General features: G+C 42.5%; 1 protein-coding gene across 3 annotated transcripts; it reads left to right on the top strand.

Moving 5' to 3' along the window:
• Positions 1-50: 50 nt before the first annotated feature.
• Positions 51-24,054, top strand: LOC105081676 (glutathione S-transferase omega-2). 3 transcript variants are annotated; one of them, XR_012510134.1, is made up of 7 exons: positions 51-1,351; positions 6,520-6,741; positions 7,023-7,131; positions 8,809-9,031; positions 9,986-10,087; positions 17,114-21,325; positions 22,690-22,731. XR_012510134.1 is itself a non-coding variant. In XM_010970949.3 (7 exons), the coding sequence occupies exons 2-7, from the start codon at positions 6,708-6,710 to the stop codon at positions 22,856-22,858; spliced, it is 744 nt and encodes a 247-aa protein (XP_010969251.1). In that variant the 5' UTR covers positions 51-1,351; positions 6,520-6,707; the 3' UTR covers positions 22,859-24,054. The 3 variants fall into 3 exon arrangements, 2 of the variants coding, with proteins under 2 accessions (XP_010969251.1, XP_045363322.1); XM_010970949.3 differs by having other exon boundaries at positions 21,219-21,325; positions 22,690-24,054; XM_045507366.2 differs by lacking the exon at positions 9,986-10,087 and having other exon boundaries at positions 21,219-21,325; positions 22,690-24,054.
• The last annotated feature ends 1,216 nt before the right edge of the window (positions 24,055-25,270 follow it).

The following is a 25,270-nucleotide window of genomic DNA, read 5'->3' as shown; positions in this document are numbered from 1 at the left end:
TCTGTCTCAGGATACTCAAATGACTGTGGGTTCTATCATAGTACGTGCTGAAAACCTCTAAATCGTCCCTAGTGAGAGTGGGACGTCAATCTGGATTTCTAACTGCTCGTAAGACATTTGTACTTGGATATAGTGTTTCAAGAGATGGCCCTTTCAGTTTGTCTTGAAAGTTGAGTTGAGAAACTTTCCTCATTCTTTCCTTTGTATCATCATTACCTTTCTCGTTCCCGTTGTTGTTGCCACTGAAGACCAGACCCACATCATCTTAAAGCCCGGTGACTAGGTGTCCTCCTATTTGTTTTCCTGGTCTCCAGTCATTTAACCCCTTCAGATCCTTCCTACCAAGTCCTGTGATGGGCACACAGTAGGTGTCCCATATATGTAATTAAATACTGTTAAAGACTTCATCCATCGAGTAAGTATATAAGGCTGGATGAGTAATTCAGAAATATTAATGTCATCTTCTAATCACTTCCATAGCCCTTTAGGCGTCGCACTACTTACTTTTTATCATCATATCACCTCTCTGTGAAAAGGTAGGTCGGAGGGCATCATTCTACACACGAATCAACTAAGGTCCCTAGGTTAAGAGACCTTAAGGTGCTGGTAGAAAGATTTGGAGAGCGCACCCAGCACCTGGCTCTTATATCAGAACTAGGGGGCTGTCGACCGCCCCCACACAGTCTAGTTTCCGATACTTACTCTTAAACTTAAGGGCGCATAACAATCACCTAAGGCTCACCCCTGTTTCTCCGATTCGGTAGGTCCAGGTGGGCCGGCGAGTCCATATTTCAAACAAGCCCCCCGCCCCACGGTGATGCAGGCGCCCTGGGAGCCGCGCCCTGAAAGGCAGCTCAAAACCGGCTGACTTCACAAACGGCCTCCCGCCGTCTACCCCCGGCAGCCACCAATGCCCAGGCTCCGGGCGGACCCATCTCTGCACCCGTCCGCCTGCCCCACCCAACAGGCCCGGGTCGACTGCAGGCGGACTTCGGTCGGATGTAGACCCGGGAGCTGAAGTGCGACGCGCCAGCCACTACCTGTCTTCCACTTTGGCCAGCAACAGACACCCGTGGGCACCCGATTCCGGTACCCAGGAGCCTGTAAGGCGGCCGCCGGTTGGCTCAGCTCGGCACTGCTTGGCCAGAGAGCTTCCAAAGATTTCGAGGATTGGCTGAAGCTCCGGGCGCCGCGGCCAATTGGCGGATAGGGTCGCTATCTGAGGGGCGGGTTCCGCCTGGGCCCCGCCTCCCTCGGCCGCCCCCTCTGCCACTCCCTCCGCTCCACATCCGGTTCCGTCTGCCACGCACCTGGAGGTTCCTCGGGGCGTCTCACTTTTCACCTGCACCGGGTGGGTCGCTGCGGCCTGGGTAGCATTCGAAGGGAAGAGGAGGTTGCGGTCAATTCTAAATTGGGGGATTTTTTTTTGACGAATTTGGGGGCCCAGAATAGGATTGCCAGCTTTTAATTTTGCCTAAAACTCGTGAGAAAGCCCAACTATCTTCATCAGAGTTTCATCGAAGATTTTTAACATTAAGAAAAAAAAGAGCACAAGGACTATAATCTAAGAATAAGGAACAAGTCTTTAAAACGAATGCCTTTAACTGAAAGGGAAAAAAAAGAAGTCATTGTTCCCATTTTCTGATTTGACTGGAAACAAGTGAAGACGACCCCAGATCATTAACTGTCAGCCCTGCATTGAGCACCACTAGTTTAGCTACATTTACAGGCACTGGCAGGTAGGGGCGTTTGGTCCCCAGGAATGTTCTGTTTTGTCGGAACTGTGGGTCTTCCCTGCTATATTCAAATAATAACAATAATAACTAATGTTGAACGCTTACTGAGTAATAGATTCTGGTTATTAAATGCTTCTCATCCAGTATCTGAATTAATTCTCCCCAGACCACATGCTGTGTTGGTACCATTAGCTCCACATTATAGATGAGAACACCAGGGCATAGAAAATTGTGGTTTGTCCAAGGTCTTCCCAGCTAGATGCTGGAGAAGAGATTCAGATCCAGCCTGCATTCTTACAGTCATTCAGACAGTTCTTGAGATAAGAGTACATATACCTCTGTCCCAATCTCTTTATTCATCAGCTCTTAGGATTTAGAGGCTGAGCCAGAAGTAGACTGTGTGCACCTTTTTAACACACAACTATTATGCCTGGGGTGCCACAGGAAGTGTTGATGTTCCTTTTTGAAACACAATGTGTTTTGTTTGATTTTACAAGTGTTTGGCTTTGGCTTATTTTAGGATCTTGAAAGTCTGCCTTTGCATATTCAAATGTTATTATATAAACCTGTTGAAATATTTTTTCTTTGAATCCTTCTGTAAAATAGCTGTAAAAGAGGGATAGGAAAAGCTGTAAAGTAGGGATAGGGAAGCAGAATCAAATACTTAGAAAGAAAATCTCCTTTGACCCTGCTTTCCCAAGTGGAAAGATGAAGTTCCTCCTCTGACAACTTAGTAATCTTATTTAATGTCCCAGATACATTAGAACACAAGATTCTCTATGATTCTAACTTCGTGGAAAAAAGTTTTAAACGTAGGTCCATTTGAAAAAGAACCTTTTCCCTCACTTGTCTAAATCTTTGAACTTGGTGAACAACACTGGAACACCCAGTAACATGATCATGTAAATCAGGCTTCTGAAGTATTAAGAGGAATGTTCAGCCAATCTAATCCAGGTTCAGCCAACAGCAGTGATTGGTATGATTTTAAAAACTTTTGAAAAATTGCAAAATGCAAACCCCACTTTCTCTCCTCTTCCCCAAAGAGAGACTCATATAAATAGAGTGAAGAGATTATTTCTGTGGTGGCATTCTTTTCCTAGAAGGCTTAAGTCATTATCACCCATGACTAAGAGCCCCACATTGTCAAAATAGATCTGATTATATTTCAGGTAGCTGGAAGCCAATTTGGAGTAGGTTTAATATAGCCTTGTTACCATTCATTTCTTGCTTGAGTAAACCAGTATAATAAAGGTGTAAACATGAAATAACAACATACAAGGAAAATTTGCAAAGAGGCTTTCAAAGAGGTACTTACTGGGTTTTAAACAGAAAATAGGGTTAAACTTAAAGGTCATAATTAAAATCTTTCTAGGGAAGCAATAGTGTTCAGTGGTAAGATTAAAAACTACATTTCTGAAATGTTGCCTGTGGCATTCAACCCATTCAATGGGCATTAAACTGGTAACTGGTGAAATAAGTATTCTGGGTCGAATTTTAATTCTGATGTGCTTGACAATGCTGAGTTGCAGTGTATTTTATCTGTATGGATGGATACAAGATCAGAATGCACTATGCTATTAAAATTATGTTCTTGTTCACCAGTATTAGTCATTAATCTTGAAGTACACTGAGCTCTTACTCTACTGAGGATGACCACCTGCACAATTTCATTCAGTACTCAAAACCCATCAAGTAGGTACTATTAGTGTTCTCATTTTACAAGTGAGGAAGATGAAGGTCAAAGAGGTTGGATAGCTTGCCTAAGTGCCAACACTAGGGTTTGAATGTAGTGCCAAGTGAGAACCTTGACATTATATTGTTTCTCTTCAGAGGAAAAACTGTTTCCATCCCTTTGTCCATTCTCCCATGACTATACCGGGTAGACTTGCATTTCAGAATGTGACTTCCCATATACAGGTATACAGTTGACCCTTGAAGGGCATGTGTTTGAACTGCAAGGGTCCACTTATACATGGATTATTTTTTCACTAAATATGTACCATAGTACTACATGATCCACAGTTGGTCGAATCTGCAGGTTCAGAAACCTGGATACAGAGGGCTGACTGTAAAGTTATACTTGGATTTTTGTGTGGTGGATCAGCTCCCTGAACCCCCTAATTGTTCAAGGGTCAACTGTATTTTAACAATGTAACAATAAACAATATTTAAATAAATAATATTTTCCAACTCTCAGAGTTGGTTTCCTTTAAAAAGTGGGAATGAGGAGACACATGAAAATATGTTCCCTTCTGGCATAGTAGAAATGTGGATCCAGGACCCTTGGACTTTACAAGTAAATTTCTCAGTTTGGCCGTTGCTAATTCAGTCATGGTCAATGTATACCAGGGATGGGCAAACTAAGGCCAGTGTGCCAACTCCAGCCCACTGCTTGTTTTTATACAGTTCAAGAGCTAAGAATGATTGGGAGAAAATCAAGTGAAGAATTACAATTTGTGACATGTGAAAATTTTGTGAAACTCACCAAGAGCGAACTATAATGTAAATTATGGGCTTTGGGTGATGATGATGTGTCAATGTAGGTTCATCAGTTGTAAGAAATGTCCCACTCTAGTGCAGGGTGTTGATGGTGAGGTAGGCTGTGCATGTGTGAGGGTAGGAGGTTATATATTCTGCTCAATTTTGCTGTGAATCTAAAACTGTTCTAAAAAATAAAGTTAAAAATATATATGAAATTCAAGTTCAGTACTCATAAGTAATGTTTTATTGGAACACAGCCACACCCATTTATTTATATATGGCTGTTTTCTCCCTATAAGGGTAGAGTTGAATAGTTGAGACAAGATGGCTTGAAAAGCCTGAAACATTTACTGTTTCGATCTTTACAGAAAAAGTTTGCCTACCTCTGGTGTAGACTAAGATCCTGGTTAGAGTACTTTCCCTGGAGTCAGACTTCCAGGTTCCATAATCCTTCTTCCACCTCTTACTAGTTGTGAAGCTTTGGACTAGTAACTTAACCTTGCTAGCCTCACTTTACTCATCTTTTAAAATGAGATGAGAATAGAACGCTTATAGGACTATTTTAAGGATTAATTGAGTTAATACACATAAAGCACCAGATACATGTTAGTAATAATTTATTTTGATTTTTGAGAATTTCACATTCCACATATGGCTTTCCCTTTTAGAATCTATGTATGTTTTCTCTCAACTATTTGAAATGTACTTTCTTTATGTGAGTGTTACATTTGTCTCATCAGGAGTCAGCTCCTTGTCTACCAGTAGCTCCCACATGACATGGTTATGTTGTTTCCATTTTACCATCCAGTTTGTCCTTTTTGATCAAAATTAACTCCAGAATAGTAGTTGTCCTCTTCCTTTCTCTGTCTTCCAGATGCAAAACTGTCAAAAAGGCAAGTCAAGAACCAATTTGCCTTTTCCAATACCAGATTTCTTGCTGACATATATGCATTTTCTGTTGCGAGAACATTTATTCAAATATTCTTCCATTCCCAATTCTTGTAAAACAATGGTGACTTGTCATAGCTCACATGAAATCACTCTGAATGACTTAACAAAGAGTGTAGTTGAGTTACTGTTCTGAAAATTTTCAAAAATTCTTATTCAGAAAAAAAAAAAGGTAACACTGTTAGCTAAGAATTTCTGGATAGGTTGGAATTCCAAAGGCCAAAAGGTGCCCATTCATAAGCTCCATGATTAGGTTCTATCATTTTAATAAAAGATATTTAGATTCAGCAGACAGTTGTTGAGCGGCTATTATGTGCTATATCTTTTCTGGGATTTATGTCCTTTCCACACTGTTACCAGCTGTAGAGGCCAAGACAATGAGTCAGGCTTTGAAACTTTTAAAGTTCTTTAATTCTTCTAGCTGCTCACTTTGGGCAAGTAATTTTGTTTTTCTGAGGTTATGCTCTATCTTGTAAAACAGGAATGGTAATAACTAACTGAGTAGTTGTGGGAATCGAATAAGAGAATCCATGGAAATCATTTAGTCACTGTGAGTGAAACATGTAATACTTTTTTTCCTTCTTTACCTGTCAACCCCATAAAATGCATTTACAAGCAATTCCCATTTCAGCTCTGTCCTGTGAAAATTAAAGGAATTATCTTTCCACCTGCTAAATTTCAAGATCTCAGCTTCTTAGAGTCAAAGCAAAGGCTAGCTACCTCCTTTACCTCATGTAGATGGAAGAGCTATTATCCAAATGGACCCTGGATTGCTGGCCTGTTGGCAGTGGGTCCTTAGTAATTAAAAAGGGTCTTCTCTGAAATGTATATTGAGGGTTGGAGAGAACGCACAAATTTGGTTTTGCCTTTAGGTATCTTGTTTCTGTTCATTACCAATTTTTCATCACTTGGGTAAAATCTCATAAATAGGGCCAGAATTAGTGTGAGGCAAGTGAGGCCACAAAGTCTGAGACACTTGTTTCAAGAGTTGTGTAAGATCTCAACACTAATAAATGTTTTCTTCTTATCTGCTACAGCATGAAAACGTTTGGCCTTATTTAAAAAAAAAATTACTCATACAGAGGACATGACCAATTGTCTTAGATATGCAAGAGGGATGGCATAGAATGGGAAAGAAAATGTTAGTGTTACCCTGGTCAATTTTTGTTAAACTCCCTTGAACTACATGGAGTTTAAATGTCCATTCTTCACCAATTCTTGATGTGGAGAAGAGACTCCACTGAATGTTGTGCCCCCGCGTTCAAAGCCAGGGGTACTTTTCAAATTTTGTCTTTCTTTTCTTTCCCCACTCCTACTTCTCTGGCTTCTGAATCTGGGGGCGATGTCTCTGCAGGTGGAATTACCCCAGCTGCCATCCTGGATCCCTTTCCCTCTGCCCTGCCAGGGCTCTGTTGCTCCAAAGTTGAATTTGGGGCAAGAGGGGCGCACCGGAGCTCAGCTGTCCTTGCACCCTGCGGCAGCTGCAGCAAGCCACACGGCAGCCTCTGTGAGCGCTGGACACTGCGCAGGCACCGGGAGAACATGTCTGACGATGCGACCAGGACCCTAGGGAAAGGTGAGTCCCCTTGACAGCTGTCCGCCGGCCGGGGGCGCCGCGTGGCTGGGTGTTGGCTTTGGAGAATGGGCTGCCCGGCCTTGGTCCCCAGACTAGCGGAGCGTGGCGAGGAGGGACTTGAAGAGTTCCTCTGCACAAAAGCCACGTGCAAAAAAAAAAAGGTGTCCTCTCTGGGGTCCGGGAGGCGGAGTGCGTGCGGCCGTCTTGGGGTCCTGGGGAGGCCAGTGAACCCCTCTCTCCACTGGGCTAATCCGCCTCCCCGTACCCGCCTCCGCCCGCAGGGAGCGTCCGCCCAGGGCCGGTCCCAGAGGGCCTGATCCGCATCTACAGCATGAGGTTCTGCCCCTACGCGCACAGGACGCGCCTGGTCCTCCGGGCCAAAGGCATCAGGTGAGAAGCCGAAGGCCAGCGCCCCACAGGCGTGCGGGATTGCTTAAAATCTGGGGCACCCTGCTCAGATTTCAGAGGGTCCCTGGACCTTTCTTCTGAGGCAGAGACAATAAAGAGTTAGCAAAGGGCAGGTTAGCAAAACTGGCCGTCTTGAAATGCAGAGGCGGGTCTGTGCAGGAAACTTTTAGGACAACTCAGAGTAAACTGAACGATGGCTTTGGTAAACTGGTTCCTTCCCTAGTGCTTACTGAAGCCTTCTCTGACTGCTCCGTGGAGTGTAGTCCCCACCCCACCACAGGCATCTTCAAGTTCAACTCTGTTCTCATTCTTCACTGAGCTTACCACATCTAACTTTTTTTTTTTTTTTTAATGTTTATCAGTCTTTTTTCCACAACTCCTAGCCCTTCATCCACCCTCCCCACCCCTCCAAATGTAAATTCTCTAGGGTAGGGACTTTGTCTCTTTTTTCATGGGCTAGAAGCGAGCCTGGAGCATAGTAGGTGCTTGAAACTAATTTCTGAATGAATGAACGAATAATTCCAAACAATGAAATGGAAGGAACTACTATCAACAGTAAAAGTTTGTCTTGAAATTTCCCACATACCTGAGAAATGGGTACATATCCTTCCAGAAGAAATTTTGTAAGACTAGCTCCTGCAAAGGAGATTTGGATTTGGAAGGCAGTGCAACTTTGCTGGAATGGGGATGGCTGGATGCAACTGCTTCAAAGCTAAAGTGTTGAGAAAGTGTTACTCCAGCCTCTGGACTCTGGGCTTAGAAAGTCCATTATTAGGGGATGACTTCAGAGTCTCCAATTTATGGCAAAGAGATGCAGAGACTAATACAGAGATGTTTTAAATAAAATTATGTAATTCTGCTTTGTTGAGTGTATATGGCTTATATTTCCAGTTTCTTTTCTCTTGCTCAATTCTAGTTGGCCCCAAGGTTACCTCTTTTTTTTTTAAACAAAAATAACAATAGACTGATGTTTTACCCAGAGTGATGAAGTGGCAGCTTAGGAACCAATGTAAATACTTCTCTAGGACAGGGTTTTCCACCCTTGGCACCATTGACATTTTGCTTTGTGTGTTTGGTGAGGGGGAGGAGCTGTCCTGTGGGTGTCTAGCAGCATTCCTGGCCTCCTGGCCTCTACCCATCAGATGGAAGTAGAATCTCCCTCCCCCAGCTGTGGCAACCAAAAATACGTCTCCAGAAATCAGATTTGTATTTTCAAACTATAAAATGTACTAAAATCTGTGGTGTCCCGGGTTGAGCTTGTGAGCTCTAAGTCAGACTGCCTGGGCTCCCATCTTGGCTCTGCCACTTCTTAGTGAGTGATATTGGGCAGGGACTCAACCTCAAGGAGTGTTATTTCTCATAGGGGGTTTTAATGCTCTCTTTGCCTTACCTTGTTTACTCCTCATGATGACTCCCCAGTTTATCTCATTGGGGGATACGAGGAACAATTGGGAGAAGGCACAGGAAACATTTAACCCATCTTACTGCAGGGATGAGGATACTGATGTTGTTACCTGTTTTCCTTTGTACAAAACCTAAATTTAAACACTTACTGCAAATTTTAATTTTATGCATTGATTGCTTCTGCTTTCAAGATGAGCATCTGCCTGCCTAAGCCTCTCAGTTTTATTCTGTTTTGTTTTCCCTTTGCTTTGTCAGACATGAAGTTGTCAACATTAACCTGAGAAACAAGCCTGAATGGTACTTTACAAAGCACCCTTTTGGCCAAATTCCTGTCCTGGAGAACAGCAAATGTCAGCTGATCTACGAATCTGTCATCGCTTGTGAGTACCTGGATGACGCTTATCCTGGGAAGAAGCTGTATCCATACGACCCTTATGAGCGAGCTCGCCAGAAGATGCTACTGGAGCTATTCTATAAGGTAGGGCCAATTTTTAAAAAAAGATTTACACGCTATTTTGCTTTGTATGTCTTTCCCAAGCTTCAGTCCACTTAAAAAGCCCAATCATTGGTGAAATGGATTTGTTTTAATATGCACGTGTGCCTTAGAAGGATAACTGGTGTGGAATTATAGTAGGGCTAGGACCTCTGATATGAAAGGTTAAAGCCTTAGCTGATAGGTACTTTTCCACTTGAACTAGCAGTCTCAAGAGTTATGGTTACAGCATAGTTATGACTGTAACTTGAGATCAGAATACTGAAAGAGTTGAAAACTGATGATACTTTGAAGGGACTACTTATAACTTTTCTGGTAAAAAAAATATTGGGGTGTGAAAAAAGTAATGCACAGAAAGGGATTTTCCTTTATGGGGAACAAGAGTGCCGACTGTCCAGGAAATGTGAAGAAGAGAGAAAAGGGGCACATGCTGATATTGGGAGAGAAAATGATGGAGAAATTTTCAGATAGTTCTCTTTGAAAAAAATAAAAATAAAAATAATGAAAGGCTATTAGTAGCTGACATCTATTGAGCAGTTATGACATGCCAAGCACTGTTCTAACTACTTGATAAAGATTAACTCATTTAATCCTCACCACTGCCCTTTAAGGTGGGTACTATTATTGTATCCATTTTTCAGATGAGAACACTGAGGCTTAGAGAGGGTAAGTGCCCTACCTAAGATTGTACAGCATGGAAGTAGCTGTTCGAGTAAGGAACACTGGAGAGCCCCCTTTAAAGCACCTTGTTTTACCAGGCTGCTGTGATAAGTGGCTTCCGGAAACCACAGACATGGTCTTCAGAGGGAGCTGGGGAGCCTGGGTGTGGGTGGTGGCCTGTTAAGCTGGAGTGACAAAGCTTTGGCTGCATTTTTAGGCAGGGCAGGAGCACAGAGTGCCCTCAGACTTCTCCACTAAGAACCTGTGTCCTCTGATCAGGTCCCACATTTGACCAAGGAGTGTCTGGTAGCATTGAGATGCGGGAGAGAATGCTCTGATCTGAAGCTAGCCCTGCGTCAGGAGTTCTGCAAACTGGAAGAGGTACACAACGGGGCCCCTCTCCTGGTCAGAGGCAGTGGAAGAAGTGATGCAGGTCCCTACCCTGGTCACCTGGACACCCTCTTCTTTCACAGACTTCTTCTTTTTCTGCTTGCCTTCCATTAACCTGCTCTGGCATTATTCTTGAAAATCTGGCAAGGAGCTGGGGAGGGCATGTGATGAGTTTCTTCCTTTCCCAGAACCACCGCATTCCTTAAGTAACTGCATGGCTTCTGAAGCTTCTGCTACTGAGTCTGTGGTCTGTGTTAGTTAGGGGTTGTATTTGGTTGCTAGCAAAAGGGACCTAACTACTGTAAATTTACTTATAAGGATTTATTCTTTCACATACACACACAAACAAAAACAAGCCTGGAGTTCAGAGGTGTTTTCATGGCTTCTTCATGGAGTTATCAGGGACTGAGGCTTTTTCTCTTTTTCTGGTCTGTCATATTTAGCAACAAAGCTTTCAGCCTCAAAATAGCAAGATAGCTGCTGGAACTATAGCCATCACATCCAGGTTCCAGGTTGCAGAAAGGATAACAGAAAGGAAAAAAAAAATGGCATACCCCTTTGAAGGGCCTTTTCTAGAAGTCTTACCCAATGACTACTTAAATCTCATTGGCTAGAACTTACTTGTAGAATCATAAGTATCTGCAGAGGAGGCTGGGGAAATGAGTCTTTTAGCTGGGAACACCCTGCATAAAATCAGAGTTCTGTAATTAAGAAAGAAGGGGAGGGGGAGGGTATAGCTCAGTGGTAGAGTGCCTGCTTAGCATGCTTGAGGTCCGGGGTTCAATCCCCAATACCTCTATTAAAATATATATAATATGTATAAATAAACCTAATTACTTCCCCCCAAAACAAACAAAATAAAATAACTAGATAAATAAAGTTAGAAGCAAGCTGAAAAAAAAACCCATGATATTAAAAAAAATTTTTTTAAAACAAAGAAGGGGAAAGTGTCTATGGGTAAGCAAGGAACAATCTAGGTTACCAGATTCTTCATTAATCTGGTAGTAATAGGGCTACTTACCCTGTACCCCTAGAATAATCTAGAAGGTGGTTCTTTGACTTCCATTATCTTTGTTCTAGAAACTAAGTTCCTTTAACGGGTGGGTTGTAATTCTGTTGGTGGCCAGAGAATGCTCTTTTTACCTCTTTGCAGGAAGGCTGATTACTAGTATTCTTTGATTTGACCAATGGAAGCAGTTAAATTATTTACAATTCCAGCTCCCTATCTTAGATTTATACAGATGCAGTATTTTATGGATGATGAATAGTCATGTGTAAGAAGTTGGACTCTGAGGAGGCAAATAGGATGAGGTAGAAAGAGTCTTGGATCCTAGGCTTGGCTTTACCAGATTCCAGAACCTTGGGCAAAGTTCTGGACCTCTCTGTCCCTTGGTGTCCACATTTATAGAATGAGAGTATGTCTTAAAATGTGTGTCCAAAGAGCTTCTGAGTACTGCAGAGGGACTGCTTAATGAGGGGAGGTCTGGTGGGCAGTTTCAGATCCTGCTTCACCCAGGCCAGCCCTGCTTTTAACAGTGTAATTAACAAGACATCTAACAAGATCGAATTTGGAGAGTGAGGGGGCCCTCTGCTTTCCAAAAGAAGTTTGAAAGCTCTTGCCTACGGAGAATTTTTAAGGTCTTTATTTCAAAGATTAGTTGAACTGATTTTCAAGCCTGGTTACCTTCTTACAGATAAATGCTGGGCCAGGGAAAAGAGCTGGGAAACAAAACCCTTTGAATTCAAAGATAATTGAAAACACATTTTGATCTGTCTCCCTCCTGCCCTACATTTGGATGATGGATGAACTTTGTAAATCACAGATTGCTCAACAAATGTAAAATGTTATGATGGAAACACAGTTCTTTAGTTGGAGTTCTTCCAGGAGAAGTGAACCTGTATTTTTGTGCCTGGCATGATGCTACAGGTGCTTTGCATACACCCTCTCATTTAATCTTGCCAACAACCCTCTCCGATATAATAAACAGCATCAGTGAGAGCTACCTAAACCAGGGCTAGTTAAGGACCACTGAGAGTTCAGCACTGTTCCACCAGATTTGAATGTGGCTTTCGTCCCGTAAAATGTTAGCAGGAACTATGACTATGTCATAGGTAATATCAAGATCTGAAACATGCCCACTGAGCCTGAATTATTTGATTCATTCTTCTCAATATCAGTATATTGACTCTAGGAGATTCTAGTGAAATTGAAACTTGCAGAAATAATTCTAGAAGAGATGATCCCTTGAGGTGTACAGCTTTTTCCCATAGTTTTGGACATAGAAGAGATGATCCCTTGAGGTGTACAGCTTTTTCCCATAGTTTTGGACATAGAAGAGATGATCCCTTGAGGTGTACAGCTTTTTCCCATAGTTCTGGACATAGAAGAGATGATCCCTTGAGGTGTACAGCTTTTTCCCATAGTTCTGGACATAGAAGAGATGATCCCTTGAGGTGTACAGCTTTTTCCCATAGTTCTGGACATAGAAGAGATGATCCCTTGAGGTGTACAGCTTTTTCCCATAGTTTTGGACATAGAAGAGATGATCCCTTGAGGTGTACAGCTTTTTCCCATAGTTCTGGACATAGAAGAGATGATCCCTTGAGGCGTACAGCTTTTTCCCATAGTTTTGTACAATCAGGATTTTCTGTGAGTTAAAAATGTCTTAAACATCCACAGGCTTTCTGAGTGATAAGCAACTCAAGATACCAAGGTATAATTTTCTACCATGTGATCCTCAAGCAAGAGGCTCAGTTAAACTTTTGCAGCTGGAAACTTTGACACTTTCTTCTTTTGAAATAAATGTTCTGTTTGACTTCTTTTTTTCTTAAAAAACCCAATTTCATCAAAATTAAAGATTTATTGTGCTTGTTATATAACTACATTTTTCTGTTATTTTTACCGTTCTTTGAGATGCATACCTGCTGCTTTTATTATCAAACCAGCAGCCTCCCCACTTGCTTTCCCTGTTCTGAATAGCATTTTCATGAGTTTTAAAACTGCTGGACTGCCCTCCTCTAACCACATGGTTCTCTGTCTTCGAACTGATTTTCTATCCTGTTACTGAATCATTAATCTTAGCAGCATACTTTTTTAAAGCTTTATTCTGTTTTTATGTTTATTATTGGCTTTCATTTCAAAATAGCACCTTTGTTATGACTTTGTAGACATGAATGTGGCAGACCTTTCGCTGGTTCTTTTCTGGGGGGTCCAGTGCCTTCATTCTAAATATTTTTATTGTGGAAGTAGACCAGTCAAGCCCAAGAAAGAATGGGATTTGACCAGATTTCTTCCATGCTTTGGATGTTTGCTCTAGTTCAGTGTTCCTGTGCTTAGGGATTCTATATCCTGGCTATTGCTTGATCCCTTACTAGTTATCATCAGAAGTCAGTGAAGGGGAGTGTGAAGGGGGTTCGCACAGATAACCCTGGATTAACACTGACGGAGTGAGAACCTGTTCAGTAACTGAGGCCTTCAGCTTCTGGTGGCCATAGGACACGTTAAGTTTTTAATTCTTGGTGTTCACCAACCTGCCTTGTATTTTACTTTGCATGTCCATGCGAAGTTTCCCACGCAGCCAAATTGGATAACATGTCTTATATGGGTAGCAGTTTGTATGAAGTCAAAGTTGCACAAGTTGTATGTACATCAGCCAGGAGCATCTGTAATTAAATATTTTCTTGACTCAAAATTTCACCCATCTTAATTTTTAATCTGTCCTGTCTCCTCTCCAAAAATAATACACTTTTGTTCAATTAGATTATATTGTCTTGGTTAAGTTTTTCTTTTGTTCTTTTAAAATTTTTATTAATTTCAATAATGAAATTATTTATATATTGTTTAATAATTTCTCCTTTGATGTCACCAGGACATGAAGGAAAGAAAGTTTACACCTGGCTAATTGTTCACTGAAAATAATTTTCCATAGCCTTTTGCACGTGGCAAACTATTTACAATCTAAATTTATTTTTTATCAACTAATTTAACATAGCAACAAACTAAATTAGTTGTTACTAGCTATTTTTATAACAGCTTTATTGAGATATACTTTACATGCCATAAAATTCGTCCCTTTCAAGTGTACAATTCAGTGGCTTTTAGAATTTTCACAAAGTCATGTGATCAGCATCACCATTTAATTTCAGAATATTTTTATCATCCTAAAAAGAATCCCTTAGTCATTAGCAGTCAATCCCCATCTCTTCCCAACCCCACCAGCCATAGGCAACCATTAATTTACTTTCTGTCTCTATAGATTGCGGTGTTCTGGGCATTTCATGTACATGGAATCATTTACTGTTAGCCTTTCATGAGCTTCTTTAATTTGGCATGATGTTTATTCTTGTTTATGGCTTAATAATATTCCATTGCATGGATACACCAAATTTTGTTTATACATTCATCAGTTGATGGATACTTGGGTTGTTTCCATCTTTTGGCTACCATGAATAATGCTGTTGTGAACATTCATGTATGAGATTTGGGGTTGGATATATGTTGTCAGTTCTTTAGGATTTGCTAGTTAATTTAGTGTGTCCACTCCACGTGCCCTTTTTTTGGTTGTAATCACCATTCTTCCACACTAGGGAGCTGGTGATCTTCCAGTCATGATGGCTAGTTGAGTAGTTTTAGTGTTGTTGCTAGTTTGGTAACTTCATTAGTTGTCCAATTCTGACAGTTGCTTACTAGATAAACTATTTGCTGCATTTCTTTTAATAACCTTCTTCTATATCCTCTCCCACCATGTAAATAATAGAATAATAGTTATTCTTATTTAAAAATTAATTTTATTCTTCAATTATAAAGTAATACTTGTTCATTAGAGAAAATTTGGAAAACACAGAAAAATATAGAAACTAAGAAAAGAAATCTATAATCCCACTAGCCAGAAACAAAACTGTTACTATTTTTCTGCCCCTTTCTTATATATATTATTATGTAGTTGAAATTGTACTGTGTATAGATTGATTACCATTAATGACATAAGGATTTCCCCGTATTTTAATAAACCCTATAAATACTTATTTATATGTATAAGGCTGTTTATTAGAGCAGCATTATTTGTTATGGTGAAAAACGATAAACCTTAATATATGTTAGAGAATGGTTAAATAAATTATGTTCATCTTGTGGAATTCTGTAGAGCAAATAAAAATGAATGAAGTAGGTCCACATGTGCTGAGATGAAAAAATTGCCTAGAAACAGTTAAATGAATTACACAGTAATTCAAGTGGTATGATCCAATTTTGTAGACGAAAACAAAACTTAACTATATATGTGCATATATACTGGGATGGGAAAGAAAAGTGGTTGAGGGCAGGGGTAGGGGAGGGAGAATCTTTGCCTTTTATACTGTTTTCTGCGTTAGAGTTTTTTTAAATAGCAAGAATGCCTTTCTCCATTACATGTAATTCTTAAAGATGGAAAGAAAGCACTTTTCATTCTGCATAATTTGCCATATGTAAAAGCCATAGCTATTTATTCAGCACACTCATTAAGATTATTTAGATTGTTTCAGTTGCTTACCATTATGAAGGATGCTGCTGGGAACAGTGGCTCCTTTGCATAAAAAAGCCTTTTCTCTATTTTAGAATATGTCCTTAGGCTGGACTTCCAGGAATGGAATTACCAGATCAAAGGGTATGAACATTCTAGAGGCTGGAGCTGGATGTTGACAAATTGCTTCCCCCCAAGACTTGTGCTGTTTACCCACTGCCCACAGTGTGTGAAAATGCCCTTTGTACCATCCCCTTTTCACTGTTGGGAAATTCCATTAAAAAAGATATTTGCCTGTTTTGGAAAGAAACAGTAGTTTCTCATTGTTGACTTAATGTGTATTTGTTTGATTGCTAGTGAAGTGGAGTATTTCCCCCAAACTATGCGGTTCTCTGTGTTTTATTTGTGAAAATGGTCTATTACCCATCTGTTTGTCAAGGTCTTGCTGATTTTCCTTGTTGATTTTTTTTTTTTTAAAGAGTTCCTTGTATATAAAGGATATTGGCCTGTTTTTAAGACATAGTTTTTGTTTTGTTTTAACTTTAATTTGCCTTTTTTTCTACATATAGAAATATAACATTAAAAAATATTATGCTCTAAGCCTTCCCTGTTGTAATTTCTTCCATTGCTTTTATACACAGGAAATCCTCTCCCACTTCAGAGATTTGATGAATATTCATTTATATTTTCATTCACTACCCATCACTTAAAAGATATTTGATTTATCAAGCCTTGCCCTACTAGCTTTTTTCTCTTGCTGCTTACAAATGTATTTTGACAAAAGAATTAAGCCCATGAAAAGGATTCCAGGATAGAAATTTCAGGGTGGTCCTTTGATTTCCCCAAATGCTGGCAAGCCACATTCTGAATCTTCACAGGAGACTCTAGGTTGTGAGCGATGGCCAGCAGGAGGCGAGTGTTCTGCATACACCCTGTTCTCAGGCTTCTTTCTAGAGAAGTGGTTTTGTCTATACTCTGTTCATTCCCTTAGTTTGTTCTAAAGGGAATCTGTTCGTTCTTGGTTAACTCAGCCTCAGCTACAGTATGTCAGTGTAGCAGAGACGTGGAATTTGAAATATTGAGAATCTCCCCTAATCTTTTATGAACTCAAAAGATTTCTGCCCAGGAGTTGAGTGCTTTCCTTTGCTTCTGGATAAGGGCCTGCATTGCTGATGTACCGGCAGGTGGCTTTGTGTATTTTATTGGCAGATGGGGCGATGGGGTTCTGTTTCTTAAGAACTATTTCCGTCAAGAAAAACCTCTTTCTTCCTCCTCCAGCCAGGTCAGCAGCGCCCGCTGAAAGCCACCGCGCTGTCCTGATTAGAGGCCCGGGGTTTCTCGGCAGGTGTGTAAATGACCCATGCGGGGCAGGTGGCCGCGTCAAGGTTTGAAGTGCAGTTACTGAAGCTGCACCTGAGAGTCAAAGACTGTAGAAGTGAAGCGTCTTAGGATGCCTGGTTTGAGAAAGTCAGGGATTCGTGTCTCTTGATGATCTTAGGCCTCATAAAATTTTTTGCAGATTTCCTTTTCCTCCTCGGCGAACCTCCTGCGTAGCCCAGGCCTGTGCGCCTCACCACGATGGCCACAAGGGGGAGCCCCGCGCGTTTCTTCCTTCTCCGCGCTCCAGCGCGAACCTCCTTTCGTCCTCCTGGGGGAGCCCCAGAGGCCTTCGCAGTAGATGAGCGGCCCTTCCATGCTTTTGAAGTTCAGAGGCGGACAAAGTGTTCTCTCTCGGCATACCAAACAGTGCTTCCCTCTTTATTTGCATGCGCACTCCTTATTCCTTGTCACTCCCCAAAACAAAGGATGGATCTGTAGCCGTTTTTCAGTGAACTGGAAAACAAAGTTTTAAATATAGAGCTTTCTACTATTCCAGAACATCCAGTGGCTTTCCCTAAAATATCTCAATTCTTAAGCCTGAATTGAAGGTGTGTCAATACATTAAGGAAAGTGAGGGCTTGAAGCTCGAGCCTCAGTTCCCTCCCCTGGCCGTGTGAGTCCTGGATGGGAAAGCGTCTTCTCTAAGCAGGCTGTTTGCCTTGCTTGACCGTACCAAGGACAATAGTTCTAAGAGTGATGGAGTCCGTTGTAAGAAAACCTATCTGACATGAAGAATGGTGAGTATCATAATATGTGGCAGGTGGCTGACAGAAATAAAATGGAGTTTTAAAAAATGACAATTGGATATTAACATGACTGCTGCTAAATGTGTCAAGGTGTAGTTGCAGCTTCCTGTTCTGTTTCTGGTGACAGAACACTCAGGAGAGATAAGACACTGGACACTAAGACTGCCGGTTTATTTTGCTTCTAACTATCCTAAAAGTTGTCAAAGCAGCTAACTGGCTCTAAGCAAGGGACTTAGTATAAACACAGAAGAGCAATTTCAGGTAAAGGTGACCTTCTTATCCATGGAATGAAGCAGGAAGGAGAGGATTCTGAAAAGCTCTTTCTTCCATGATTGTGTCTCACCGCCTGGTTGGTTAGGTGCTCTGGCAAAGCCCCTTGCTGAGAGAGAGTGAGAAGGAGTAAGGTTAGGGGGCAGTTCTCACAGGGAAGCTCAGAGCTGGGCCAGTCCTTGGCTGTAGGGGAAGGAGGCTTTCAGAGTTTGCTGATTCTAAGCTTTCTGTTGATACTTAACTTTAAAGAATAAGCAAAGAATTCACAAGAGACTTGGGGAAGCCTCTGTGGTGAAGTTAATGATACGGGGTTGATGCTAGTCTGGGGCTTAGGGAAATGGTGTTTCTGTCTTAGCTCTGGCACTAACCAGAGAGCCCCTTACTTCCCTGGGGCAGTTCTTCCTCCTTTGTAAGCCAGAGGCTCTTCTGCTTCCACAAGAGAGGCAAGAATCAACTCACCAGCCTGTTTTCCTCTCCACTTGAGCTGCCAGGAAACTCAAGTCAAATTCAAAGCTTTATTTATTAAGGAACCCTGCAGGAGCCTTGGCTTGATCTCTTGATACCGTTTCCCTTCCTTATTTTGACCTTCTGTTCTAACTTTTGTTTTCCTTGATCTTAGCATGATATTACTTTTCATATTTAATATTTTTTTGTACACTGTACCTCCAATCCTTTGTGTAATGAGCATGGTAGAAATAGATGAAAAGATGGGAGGGGATTCACCCTAGATGAGTCACAGTGTCCCTTCCAGTACTGAAGTTCTGTGATTCTAAAGGGACAAGTCATTGGACATGTCTAGAAGGTCTCAGGTTTGCAGAGAAGGGAGCTCTCCTATTGAAGGTCCTGAAGACGGGAATGAACCTCCAAGGAGACCTGGCCAGGATGTGCTCCTGTGTCACTGTGATGTGTCTGTAAAGGAGCCAGAACTTTGTGCTGGTTTACAGGAAAACTGCTTTTCTCTTGGGTTTTTTAAGACTTGCTCCATATGAAATCTGGTAGAGAAATGCCTGTCTGAGGCAGGGCTCAAGAATCTGCAGCTGTATCAAGAACTCCAAGGAATTTGGGTGTCACACTTGGATTTAAGGAAGTCCGAGGGAATGTGTACATATGTATCAGGAGCAAGGGAGAAGCTGGCAGATCATTGATGCCTCATCCATTTTGTCCACATGCTTATCTTGACTTTTCATTGTACTGGGCACCTTGATAAGGCTTGAATTACTTTATGAGAGCTTATATAAAAATTGATTGTATCTACAAGATCATATATATTTAAAGGGATACGCCTACTTTGAGTAGATGAAAAGCTTTAAAAATATATACTAAATAAACATCAGTTACTAAGCAGTTATTCATTTTCAAAATATCTCATCGCTTTACCAAAGCACTCATCACGGGGTTCTAGTAAGTGTCCACATATGGCTTGTTTTGACAAGGACTTTCTCACCTCTTCTCTGTGAAACAGAGGAATGATACAGAAGTTCCAGAGTTGCTCAGTTTAGGTTCAGTTCTGATTTGTGCCATGAAGGCCAATAATAAGCTGGAGGTATATGATTTAAAGCCAGTGATAAAAGTTTGGGTAATTATTTTCTGTTCCTGAACATAAAGAAGGTTTGGGGCTTTCTGGAATCCATGCAGGATGAACAAGGTGTTCCTTTCCCCTGAAAATCAGGTCTTATTTACACACAACTGAAAATAGCCTCTACTTTGAGGTTTCATTGTCCGGACTCTGCTGTTTTAGTACCATCCTGAGACTTTCTTTGAACCAAGTGGTGCCACCTAACATGTTTTCAGATTTCCAGGGCACTAGGCAGGGTGCTCCTCTGTGCCACACAGGGAGGTAATGAAGACACAGGCCTTAAGGCAGTAAGATTTGCTTTCTCCTCTGAGAGGGGTGATGGGAGGGGGAATCCCATTGATTTCTTTTTCTGTTCGGGAAGGGTTTGCTTTCTGTAGGTGTAACCTTTGGGGGCTGGTGTCTCTGTGCTTTCTCATCACAAGAGCTCACGTTTATTCATGCATGATTCCGTTACTCCTCACCATAACCTCTGAGGTGGGCATGCACATTACCACCATAAGGAAATTGAGGCTTGGAGGAGGAGGTAGGTAAGTTGCCCCGGGTTCCATGTTGAATCAGGGGCATAGCCCCATGTAGGACCAGGTCTGCCAGCTCCAGAGCTCACCTTCAGCTGGAACCCTAGACTGCATCGTAGCGGCAGCAAGATGGTCAGGAGTCCAGAGCCAAGCCTGAGTGATAGAGAAAAGAACTGAAATCTAGATAAAGGACCTAGGAATCTAGATCTATAGTTGCAGGGAAGCATTTAGTTGATTATGAGTTAGGCAGGTCGAAGAGGGTCTTTTGTTGATTTAGCTAGATAACCTGCCTCTTTTCTCTTTCGGAAGACCTGGTCCAGGAATAATCTCTGATAAGCACTGTTACTTTTTAGATCTTCAAGCACCTTTTTTTTTTTTCTCTCCACTATCTTTGGATGTCTATTAAGAGTTTATCTGTTTTCGTTGACAGTTCATCTGTCTGGGTTGATTTGCCCCATTTGGGAACGAGAAGTTTTGAAATTGAAAAGTTGATAGCATTGAGTGTTGTTGAAATAGCTCAAATAAAAAAAGAAAATAAGATAGGAAGATCGTGTTGGGATTTGAGGGAGCCCTTTGAATAGCCCTGCTCTCCCCTGCCTTCATTTTGAACTGATTGAGAAATAAGACCAAAGAGGAAGATGTGTGGAGACTAGAGTATCTCCTTTATCACAGATAAAGAGGATCCTGGAGAATGGGGATCAGCTGCCACAGGTGAGGTTCCTCATGCCGCCCCCTCCTTCCCAGCAAGGGGCAGTGCTGGTCAGAGGCAGGGTCCCTCTCTCCAGAGGCTGAGCTTGTCTCTGGAAAGCTTAGCCTGTTCTGGGCTGAGAGGGAGCAGCTGGGCTCCCAATCCCTGGGTTGTCCCCTTCCAAATTCTCTAATCAGATGAGCTGCACCTTGGCTCCAATGTTGAAAGGAGGTGAGGGCTAAGTGTGGCCAGGAGTATGACCCTAAAGGAGGTGGAAGAACCCTCAGGAAAAAGGGGGAAGCATTCACCTAACAAATTGGAAGGAGACGCAAAGCCTTGGTTCTCCCTCTTTGGGAGTTAATTTAATGTTTGTATTTTCTGTCTATAAATATGTTAGCTGATAGGTAAATAGGTAAATTAACATGCTTTTGCTCTGTTTACATTTTCAGATTCTTGGCTATCAGAACACCATCTTCTTTGGTGGAGACTGTATAACCATGATTGATTACCTCTTCTGGCCCTGGTTTGAGCGGCTGGATGTATATGGAATAGCCGAGTAAGACAGTTAACCGTGTGGTTGTGAGTTCCTAGGGCACTGGGTTAACAGTGCTTGAAACGGTCTGTGTGGAGGAATTGATCCTCCACTGGACGTGTTTCACGTGAAGGTGAAATGCGATCAGGTTTTAAACTGTGTGTTTCCTTGTTCAAAATGCATCTGAGCTCTTTTGCCACTCACTGTGGACCCAAACTCTACCCATAGAGTTTGGCAAGAAAGACCGTGTCCAAAAGCTTCCTGTTGTGGTTCAGAGCCCGCTGTCCTCACCGGCCCACGCAGCGCGGGTCGGGATCAGTGTAAAAACAGAAGCAGATGGAAGGTCTCAGTCACAGGGTCTTGGTGCCTTGTCTGAAGCCCCCTCCGTGGCCCTCCACCTGGTCCTGCCAAGTCACCCAGTGGACATCACACACCTTACTCACACCTGAGTTCCCCGAGGAATCTTCCCTCAGATAGTAATACCTTAAAAAAAAAAGATTTTAAAAGTAATATATGCTTGATGTTAAAACAAACAAACAAAATGGCCAGCCATACGCCATGGAAGGGTAGGGATGTTCCAAGTAAAAGGAGTGACCCGATAGACTCAGGAAGACAGCAGAGGGTCCCCGGGAAGATCGTGTGCTTTGTTCCCACGATGCTCAGAGAAGCGGGACTTGTGCCGGCTCTGCTATAACCCCAGCCAGTCGCGAGGTGGGTGCCGGACCATCTGGTGTTTGGGAAGCCGGTCCTGCTGACGTGGAACTGCGTCTGTACCTTCATAACGCACGCTTGGGTCTACCCAGGAGTGAGCTGTGCTTCCCACTTAGGGAGGGTCAGCTAGAACATACTTGGATATTTTAAGCTAGGTCTCAACATAGACATTACAAGAACCTGTCTCCTCTGGGGACGGAGGGTTGAACCACAGGTTAGGAACCCTCACCTCCACTCCTGGAGTTTTCCACTAACCAGTTTACTGTCTGAGCAAGTCATTTTAAACATCCTGACCGGTCTTTGAAATGGCCCAGTCAGCACCATTATTTCAAGGTTGAGTGATTGTTTTTCTCATTTTAAACAAGTGTTTTTGGAAACTACGTCTTTATCTTTTTTCAAGCCCCATAAAGTAAAATCTGAGAATGACAGAAGCATGTCTCTTTCAGGCGGTTGTTTTTTTTTTTGTTAGTGAACAGTGAAGCACAGACACCAATTACCCTAGAGCAATCAATCCTCTTAAGGTTAAAGGCAGCAACTTTTGCAATTCAAAAGCACACACGGCTATTCCCGAAATGAGATTTTCCTCTAGTAAGTGATTGTCGCCAGTGATAATAAGGTACCTAAGATAACTTTATTGCCCCAGTAAGCCCATTTCTCGCTCCTTCCCTGTCTTGCAGCTGCGTGAACCACACCCCCGCGCTCCGGCTCTGGATCGCTGCCATGAAGCAGGACCCCACAGTGTGCGCTCTTCTTATAGATAAGAACATCTTCCTGGGCTTCTTGAATCTCTATTTTCAGAACAACCCTGATGCCTTTGACTACGGGCTAAGCTGCTGCGCCTCCTAGCCCGCCCCGTTCACCAGCCAGGAGTACCAAGCCTGTCGTAATTCTGTGTCAGCTCTCGTTTTGGTGGGGCAGCCAATCTCTGTTCATTTTCATTGAGGTTCCCAATAAACATGGAGCCAGAAAATGTATTTCTTCTGATCATCATTTGTATGAATCCTCTAGGCCATGGCTTCTAATGACTCTCTAGAAATCTCTAGTGCCCAGTGCTACTGTCCAGGGACGTTTTGGGAGCCTGTGTGCCAGCTGGTAACTTGGCCTTCAGCCCATCTGGACCTGCAGGTTATCGATGCTGACGCTAACGTGGAGGTACGAGGCCTCCCCGTGGCTGATGTTTGTCATGACAGACTGGCACCCTCCACAACTTCCTGGAGAGAGGACAGCTAGACATGGGGAGGAAGAAAACACTTCAAGTCCAAACACTCTCCAGCTGCCAAATTAAATCTGCAGGCCCCGTGGGCGTGCATGAGAATCCTTCTCACTCAAACTTTGGCCGTGGGCCTGGGAGACGCCGAGGGTCTTGTGACTAAAAGAATTCCAAAGCCGGAAATGAAACACCCGTTATCACCCTGGACTAATGACGTCAGAATTTCACTGGTACTCTCAGGGCTCAGGATGGCTCACAAAATGTTCTATAGCCGACATCCTGCCTTAAAAAAGTACACACGCCCCAAACCCAGGCACGGGCAAAGGTCATTCTGTTGGACTTGCGTCACACATGCGTTCAGTTCATCCCAACACATGCCTCTGGTTGCTCTATTGTGTACCAAGCCCTGGTCCATGTGGGTGATAAAGATGACAAAGATGACAGAGACACAGGGGCCCCTGCTCTCTCCACTCGTCGTGGTTGAGGTTTTAAACCTAGAGCATTGAAGCTGCTTGCCTTGCAGTGGGAATGCTTCTCCCTTTAAAAAATATTTTTTTTAATTGAGGTATAGTAAGTTTACAATGTTGTGTTAGTTTCAGGTGTACAGCAACGTGATTCAGATATACATATATTTGTATTATTTTTCATATTCTTTTCCATTATAGGTTATTACAAGATATTGAATACAATTCCCCGTGCTATTCAGTTAGTCCTTGTTGTTTATCTTTTTTATATGTAGTAGTTTGTATTTGTTAATCCCAAACTCCTAATTTATCCCTCCCCACCTCATTTCCCCTTTGGTAACCATAAATTTTTTTTCTATGTCTGTGAATCTGTTTCTGTTTTGAAAATAAGTTCATTTGTATTTTTTTTTAGATTCCACATGTAAGTGATACCATATTTGTCTTTGTCTGACTTAACTTCACTTAGTGTGATCATCTCTAGGTTCATCCATGTTGCTGCAAATGTCAGTATTTCATTCTTCTTTTATAGCTGGGTAAGATTCCACTGTGTGTATATACCATAACGTCTTTATCCATTCATCTGTGATGGACATTTAGATTGTTTCCATGTCTTGGCTATTGTAGTTTCAACTTTTTTTTAGGGGTGAGTAATTAGATTTGTTTACTTATTTCTTTATTTTAGTGGAGGCACTGGGGATTGAACCTAGGACCTCGTGCACGCTAGGCACGTGCTCTACCACTGAGCTACACCCTCCCCCCCCCCCCCCGTCTTGGCTATTGTAAATAGTGCTGCTATGAATGTTGGGGTGCATGTATCTTCAAAGTAGAGTTTTCATCTTTACCGGATATATGCCTAGGAGCAGGATTGCTGGATAGCTGGGATGGCTACTCTGTTTTTTGTTTTCTAAGGAATCTCCATATTGTTCTCCATGGGGACTGCACCAAATTACAGGAATGCTTCTCTTGGCCTGATGTGGCACCTTGGCTGTGTTCATCTGGCAGTGCCCACCACTGAAGATGACAAAGAGCCCAAAAGGGTAGCCAGGCATGCCAGCAGATGCCTTAGGAGTGGGACAGGCCAGTCCAATGCCATTTTATCTCAGGGTCTTGGGATCAGTCTGTGATCATTTCAGCTTTGTTCACGCTAGATCTTTTCCCAGCCTCCAGCTGTGCTGAGAGACCAGGCAGCAGCAGGAGTGATGTTTGGATTTGTCGGTGCCCACAGAGGAGCTGTCAGCTGCTCCTGCCTCTGACCCAGCCCAAACCAGCCCGGTCTCTCCCCACGTTTCAGCCCGGCCCAGCCATCTGCTGCCTCTGGGAGGATTTTGACTCATGTAAATAGTTACCAGTGTGACTTTGTGCCAGCTGGACAAAGCAAGCCTGCTTGGGGAGGTAGCCTGGTCTGCTAGAACAGGCGCCACGTGATGGGGCAGTCTGCCGTGCCATCTGCTCGGGATGGAGCTCTCTGTTGCCATGGCACCCGAGCCAATGCAGAGGGAGGTCTGCTAGTCACATTTCCCTGGGATGCTTGCTCGGCCTCTCCTGGGACTCGGGGACTGATCATCTTTGCAGGTGTAAATCCTG

Source organism: Camelus bactrianus, chromosome 11 (genome assembly GCF_048773025.1).
Source record: "Camelus bactrianus isolate YW-2024 breed Bactrian camel chromosome 11, ASM4877302v1, whole genome shotgun sequence".
NCBI lineage: Eukaryota > Metazoa > Chordata > Mammalia > Artiodactyla > Camelidae > Camelus > Camelus bactrianus.
Note: the sequence above shows the minus strand (reverse complement) of the source record. Positions and strands in the feature narration are given on the sequence as shown.

What these genes read in the sequence shown, in the direction of transcription:
- LOC105081676 (XM_010970949.3), top strand. Translation starts at nt 6,708, where the DNA reads ATGTCTGACGATGCGACCAGGACCCTAGGGAAAG. An exon ending in CTCCGGGCCAAAGGCATCAG is followed by an intron (nt 7,132 to 8,808) that starts GTGAGAAGCCGA and finishes TTGCTTTGTCAG; the next exon opens with ACATGAAGTTGTCAACATTA. An exon ending in GATGTATATGGAATAGCCGA is followed by an intron (nt 21,326 to 22,689) that starts GTAAGACAGTTA and finishes CCTGTCTTGCAG; the next exon opens with CTGCGTGAACCACACCCCCG.